General features: G+C 40.9%; 1 protein-coding gene across 1 annotated transcript; it reads left to right on the top strand.

The window, feature by feature from the left end:
• Positions 1–554: 554 nt before the first annotated feature.
• PRXL2C (peroxiredoxin like 2C) lies at positions 555–5,106 on the top strand. Its single transcript, XM_065861764.2, has 6 exons — positions 555–788; positions 1,299–1,367; positions 2,842–2,895; positions 3,309–3,414; positions 3,657–3,788; positions 4,426–5,106. The coding sequence occupies exons 1-6, from the start codon at positions 606–608 to the stop codon at positions 4,551–4,553; spliced, it is 672 nt and encodes a 223-aa protein (XP_065717836.1). The 5' UTR covers positions 555–605; the 3' UTR covers positions 4,554–5,106.
• Positions 5,107–6,677: the final 1,571 nt, after the last annotated feature.

The following is a 6,677-nucleotide window of genomic DNA, read 5'->3' as shown; positions in this document are numbered from 1 at the left end:
ATTTTCTTAAGTAGTATTGCTCACTCATTTCTGTGTGCGCTGGATACACTCACAGGAGCACTTGGACTGCTCAGCACCCTCTGCTATTCACCTGATGAAGTCCCATGAAGTTCTGCTTTTACTTCAATAAAGAACGCGGGTCTGTTTTTTTTCTGATAGAGCAGCTCGACTTTTCCTCGAAAAGGTTTTCCAGCTGCTCGCAATCCTCTGACATGCTGTAGCATCCCGCAAAGCAAACCCTGACCTTGAGAGGGTGTGATAATGTTACTGCTCCTGTTAGCACTCGATTTCTAGGGGGCTCCGTTTGATTTTGCTAGGTTTTCCAGGCACAAACTGCACCTTGGCTGCCACCGACGCGCAGCGATTTTGGCTGTGGATTCCTGTGTCTCTCGATCCGAAGTCCCTGAACTCCTCAACTCCCCGCCAAGCGGGAGGTGCAGAGCACCCCTGTGCTGCCCACCCGGCGTCCCGTCCAGGAACGGGAAGAGGCCGCTGCCCTGCCGCCCAGCCCCGGCAACTACCCCCGGGCTCCCCTCTGCGGCCCCGCCTTTCCCTTCCTCCCTCTCCGCGGCCGGGCAGGCCTGGCAGAGGCGCCGGAGCGGGCCATGGCCGGGCGGCCGGCGTCGCCCGTCACGCAGCAGGTCGGCAGAACGCGGGGCTGCGAGCAGCGGCCGGAGGCGGCGGAGCTGCGGGAGGCCGCCCGCTGCCGGGTGGTGGACGCGGACGGGAGGAGCATCCCCTTCGAGGCCCTGTACGGGGAGCAAAAAGCGATCGTGGTGTTCGTGCGGGTGAGGAGGGAGCGGCTGCCCGGGGCAGGGTGTGTTTTCGCCGGCCTGGAGCGCGAACAGGCGCCTTGTGGGGCTGTGAGAGGGGAGTTTACACAACGGGGGCTGAAGCAGAGGGAAAGGAAAACATAAAAGCAGATCAGTTCTGCTTCCGAGACCTCCCGTTCTTTGGTAAAATGATACAGTATTTATCTGAAAGGAAGTAATTCTTCAATCGCGTCTTTAAGCAAACAAGTATTGTGTTCCCTGATTTCCCTGCTCGCAAGCGAGCTCTCGCATTCCTAAAATATCCTGAGGTAAAAATATTAGCAAAGCCCCAAGCCCAGTGTGCTTGTTTAGGCCTGGATTAAACCAGAATTCTAATCCGAATTTGGTGACTACAGAGAATTTTAATCTTTCCTGTTCCCAGTTCCTGATCACCTCCAAAATGATTCGTGCCTGAAGTCAGAATCTGGTGCATCATTGCTATGCACTTACCTCTTTTTCTGACACGTCTAAATGGCTATGTTGCAGAATTTTTTGTGTTACGCCTGTAAGGAGTACGTAGAAGACCTGGCAAAAGTCCCCAAGGCATTTTTACAAGTGAGTACTCTGCCCTTAATATGTACATGGGGTTGCTGTAGTGGAGCAGATTTGTTACGTCCCACTGCAGGCTTGCATTAGGCTTAAACCTTCTAGGAATCAAAAAAAGGCTGAAAAGAAAGTTAGTGCTTTCATTGTTTGCTACAATAGCCATAATGTATCTGCTAGGAGATCCAGAATAAGATTTATTGTGGTCCATGCTCTGTTGCAGCAGCATTATTTCTCCCTGCCCTGTTATTTTGGTGCTGGTTTTCTGCTGTGTTCTGAACAACAAGACAACATTGAACAAGCATTTCTTTTGGTATTAGCAGTGCCCTGAGCAGCTGTACTCTGATCACTAACTACTGCCATTTCCATTATGTGGCATGGCTGAATGATGATTGTGCATGGAACAGAAACAGAAAATTAATCTTAATTAAAAATAGTGTCATTTTCTATGGTTATTTGTAAGATGCATCAGTGGTGTGACCTGTTCTCCAGGCAGCTGTACGAACAGGAGTGACATAGTGACAGAAAGGCGAAATGGAGTGGGCAGATGTTGCTGTGGATGGGTATTTGTTGGGTGGCAGGAGATACCAGAAAAAGACAATGGTTCCCTGCTAAATGTGGAAGGTCAATTTGTTTCTTCTAGGCTGCTGATTGAGATTTTATTGTATTTCATTCCCAACAGCAGCATAGCTGATGACAGAGGCTCAGCTCCTTGGTGACAATAATCCTTAGATAGACTAGGAAGTTGTGGATGAGAAGGGACAATTTCTTTGGCAGCTCCTGCTTTCAGGACAGATTTTTCTAAACTGCTGAATCAGTGTTATTCAGAATGACATTTTGTTAATTTGACTGCTCGAATATATACAGAGAATCAAAACCATCCATACTTTTCTTAGTGTGAGTATTCTGGTTATAGAAGGACTTCTTTTCATAACAAGCAAAATTATTCCATATGGGAAAGGCAAATATTATACCCTAATTTTTTACCTTATATTTTATTAACTGTTTTACTGGCATCTAAACGAACTTAAGTTTTGGCCTCTATGTTAAACTCAGGCCTAATGTTGCACCTGCAAAAGACAGCAGCATATGCAGATGCAAGTTATATTAATGAGCACCAGTATATGTAAATCACAAATATACTTGTATGTGTACCGGTATTTGCATGCTGCTTGTTTGGATGCAGCTGCAACTGAGTGGAAATATTGAATTTCCAAAATCACAGCAGGTTGTAATCAATTAGAACAATGACATTATTTATGCTACAGAAACATGTAACTTAAAAGTTATCTTTATAAATAATTTTTCACTTAATAAATTGATGTAGCTGAGGTGCAGGCTTCAGATATGCCGGTGATACTAAGTTCAACTAATTTTACCTCAGTGCACTGTGATTGTTAACTCAGGACACCAGATTCTGCCAATGCTTTGCAGCCATGCAGAAGCAGTGAGTTCCTCTTTACAGTTTCAATACGTTCTGTTCTAGGAAGCAAATGTGAGGCTTATAGTTATTGGACAGTCATCTTATCACCACATCAAGGTAAATAAAGTACTCCTTAAATTCATTGTGTCTTAAGGGTCTGCACTGAGGGATTTCACTCTGAGTGAAAACATGATCATTTTCAATAGCAGAAAAAGAATACGGTATTCTTTTTCATGAAGCAATTTTAATAGTGGTACACATGAATAAAGCAAATAACTAAAACTTCCAAAATCGCTGGGTCTTGCTAAGGAAACATCTTTTCTTGATTTCACTGGAAGCTTTGTTTTAGTAGAAGCTTTGGAGCTAAAAATTTTTGGCCTTTGACTTAACATGACAAATCCACAGGTTTCAAAATCGGGCGTGGTGGGGCGTGGGGTGTCACTATTTTTTCCACTGTCAGTAGATCCTCATTAATTACTGTCTCAACCTTTAAAATATTACCTTTTTTTTTGTACTCATATATTTTGCAGCACTTTTGCAGTTTAACTGGGTATACACATGAAATGTATGTAGATCCACAAAGGGAAATTTATAAAACACTTGGCATGAAAAGAGGTGAAGGTAATAGCGTATCAGGTAAGAATAATTTTCTCACCTTGTTTGGACTTAGAACAAAAGAAAAATGCTCAGATAAAACAGTATAATCATAATGTAAATTGGAAGGGAGGTGCCCACTAGATTGTCTCTTGTAAGCTATATTTTGTCATAACACTCGTAATCAGGAAACTCTAAACTATTCATAGCAGCTGTTTGATTTTGTTGTTCACCTTACATACTTTTGTGTTTCTAGATAACAAACATTTTGCCATTCTGTCTAGTGCGGAGCCCTCATGTGAAATCAAACATGTTTCTGGGAAGCTTTAAGAGTATGTGGAGAGCGATGACTGGCCCAGTTTTTGATTTTCAAGGAGACCCCGCTCAGCAGGGGGGAGCTTTGATTTTAGGCCCAGGTGAGCTTCTTTGTTTTGTGCTGAAGTTACGGTCTTTTTCTGTAGCTGTTTGCTTTAACACCACCATCTCAGTTGCTGTCCCTGTGGATCCCAAGGAGGCAGTCTTGTCTTGAACTCTGTGATTTTGCCAGCTGAAGGAAGCTGTGGAAGTGTCTTTGTGTAGTCCCATCTCTCACAGAGGTGGCACAAAGCTGATCACCATCCTGCAGAAATCAATAGGAGTGGCAATGGAACAACTGCCTCAAAGCTTGCAGGGTTTGTGTTGCTTTTGACATAATGGTGCTTACCTAGTTTCTGCTTTCACATTTGATTCTGGGCATTTAATGTGGTTTTAGTAGAGGAATAATGCATGGAGTGGGGGCTGCAACATGACAAAGTAATCTCATAAAATCATTAGGAAACATGCTGCAGCAGATTTAATTCAATTAGATGGCTCAATTTTCCTTGCTTCTATAACTTAATTTTAAAAAAATCTAAGTCATTGTTTAAGATATAGTATATTGTGCAATCTATAGAGCTAATACACATTCCCACAAGAACTACTAAGAAATCAGAATGCTTCTTTGATTCACTTATGTCTTTGGATAAATAAATACTTTATGCAACTATTTACATGTTTATTCTCATTCCGTTCCAGGTAATGAAGTTCATTTTTTGCACCTGGATAAAAACAGGCTGGATCATGTTCCCATTAACACAGTTTTGCAGCTGGCAGGAGTTAAAACAGTAAATTTCACAAACAAACCCCAGATTATTGACATATGACACTGGCACAGTATATATTTTTTTAATTTGTACTCTATAATACAAGAACAATTCTCCAGCGAGTTCCTACCAGCATTGATACTGTTGTGTCTTTATGGGACATCTGAAACCTCATCTCAAAAATCAGAGCACAGAATAAAACTGCCTGGCACTGAAGATGTGCACTGAAGTGCTATTTCCATTGAGTATAACAAAAACTAAAATACAACTGAGGCTTATTGCAAAAAATCCTGTATTTTATTGCTTCTTCATCAAACAATCTTGCTAAAATATTTTAAAAGTCTGTGTTCAAGATGCACTAAACTAAAAAATCTGGTTTTGCTCAGCAAGATCTTGGGATTCTTGCCTTCAGATCACACTGGCTTTCAATCCAATACTTCTCAGTGATGTTTTAAAGCTTACAGCACCACGTGACAATCTTCTATTAAAATATACCTTGAAAAATCACAGTTTTGAACCCTGGGATTTACGCTTATGCCTGCTTTTGCATCTAGCGCTAGCAGACATTATGAAATACATTTTATAGTTTTAAATAAATATTTTAAATATGTCATCCATTGCCTGCAATTCTTTTGCATTGTATGAAAAGGTGGGTCTGTAAGACTATGGAGGCGTGTATCTTAAAAATATTTCTGATCTTGTCAGTTTTGGAGTAGCTATAAACAATTACTTGTTTTCGCATGAAGATTTGCAATAGAATATTTTCCCTTGTATGTGTGTAACTCAAAAGCAAGAGGTCTCTGAAAAAATGTCCTTAGTTATTTCTGTCCTAGATAACTGGGCTAAGGACAACAGCATTTTGGTTGCAGTTATGTCAGAATTAATATTATCAATTTTTCTATAAAGGTTTATGTTCAGAATATATTGCTTTCATTAAAGCAGATGTGTCCTCTTTCATCCATAAGCCACTTCTTTTTAGCAATTTAAAAATAAGATTGTCTGAGGTTTATGGAGGAACATATCCTCCACTGCAGTGTCTCGTCTTTGGCCTTCATTGTAAAATGCTACTATTCGTATCTCACCTGCAAATTTCTCTCCCCTTTTAAGCCTCAACACTAATACAATCATAAAACAGTATTCTGAAGTTTGTCCCTGCATCCATTAAGGTCACTGGCAGGCCCAGAGCAAGCTCCAGACAGCTCTACGCCATTAAGAGCATGTGAAATTAAATGCAGTGTTCCTTTGTGAAAAATAAAAGACTTGAAGAAACATAATGTTACTGAGCTATGTAATTCCATTAAAGGTACTATGCCTTAGCACCTTATTCATTACATACACTTTTGATACGGTGTGTTCAGAAGGTGGATATTATTAATGTAAAAACATCGTGTTCAGTTCCCTGCTTTGACTAAACACCACCTAGCTCGGGACTAAAAGTAGTCATGTGCAGACTCTGAACCCCTGTGATTTTGGGACAGGCCAGAGACTTCCTCAGAACTTGGCGTAACAGACTCCAACAAGCGTCTGGGGCTTACAGGGCAGTAAAATCTGCATTTTGTGGCCACTACCACACATTAATAAAAAAGGGGTTGTTGCCTTCTTCCAGGGCTCCCCCAGCTCAACTATATTTTTGAGCATGTTGGAAACTCCAGAACGCAGCCGCCTTTATGTTACTTAAGCCACAGTAGAAAGCAAGTTAGAAAACTTGTCTTTTGTTTATTAAACAATGACAAGAAACACAGAAAGAATATTTTTAAATAATTATTCAATTTATTTGTAGTGCTTCCACTCTGCTTCATTCCCCCAGTCACCACTCCCAAATACACTGACTCTAGTTCCACTTTTGTTTTGCAATCATTTCACTTTCATTTTAGTGGAGCTTTTGATATCGAAGGAAATGTTTGGCTAGGCGGTTTTCTACTTGTTTCACTTTCAGTGGAATTAAAATCATACACAATTGGAGTAGTTCTATTGCTGCATTTTAAATATATAACCACAGCTAAAAGAACTGTGGACTCTCAAAAGGGACTGGAATGAATTAAACTGTAGTTTGACAGTTCAGTTGGTTGAAGTCATCCACATTCATCATTGCAACACTGACAAGAACCATACCACAGCTTTTGTGTTATCCCAGCAAAATCTTATTCAGAAAGATTCGTGATGTGCAGAGAAACAAAAAGAGAG

Source organism: Patagioenas fasciata, chromosome Z, assembly GCF_037038585.1.
Source record: "Patagioenas fasciata isolate bPatFas1 chromosome Z, bPatFas1.hap1, whole genome shotgun sequence".
NCBI classification, from domain to species: Eukaryota; Metazoa; Chordata; class Aves; order Columbiformes; family Columbidae; genus Patagioenas; species Patagioenas fasciata.
The sequence above is the reverse complement of the archived record's forward strand: the minus strand, read 5'-3'. Positions and strand labels throughout refer to the sequence as shown.

Excerpts from the sequence above, each read along its gene's own strand:
- PRXL2C (XM_065861764.2), top strand. The coding sequence starts at position 606 with ATGGCCGGGCGGCCGGCGTCGCCCGTCACGCAGCAGGTCGGCAGAACG. Across the intron at positions 2,896-3,308 it reads CATCTTATCACCACATCAAG|CACTTTTGCAGTTTAACTGG; the intron begins GTAAATAAAGTA and ends TATATTTTGCAG. Across the intron at positions 3,415-3,656 it reads TGAAGGTAATAGCGTATCAG|TGCGGAGCCCTCATGTGAAA; the intron begins GTAAGAATAATT and ends CATTCTGTCTAG.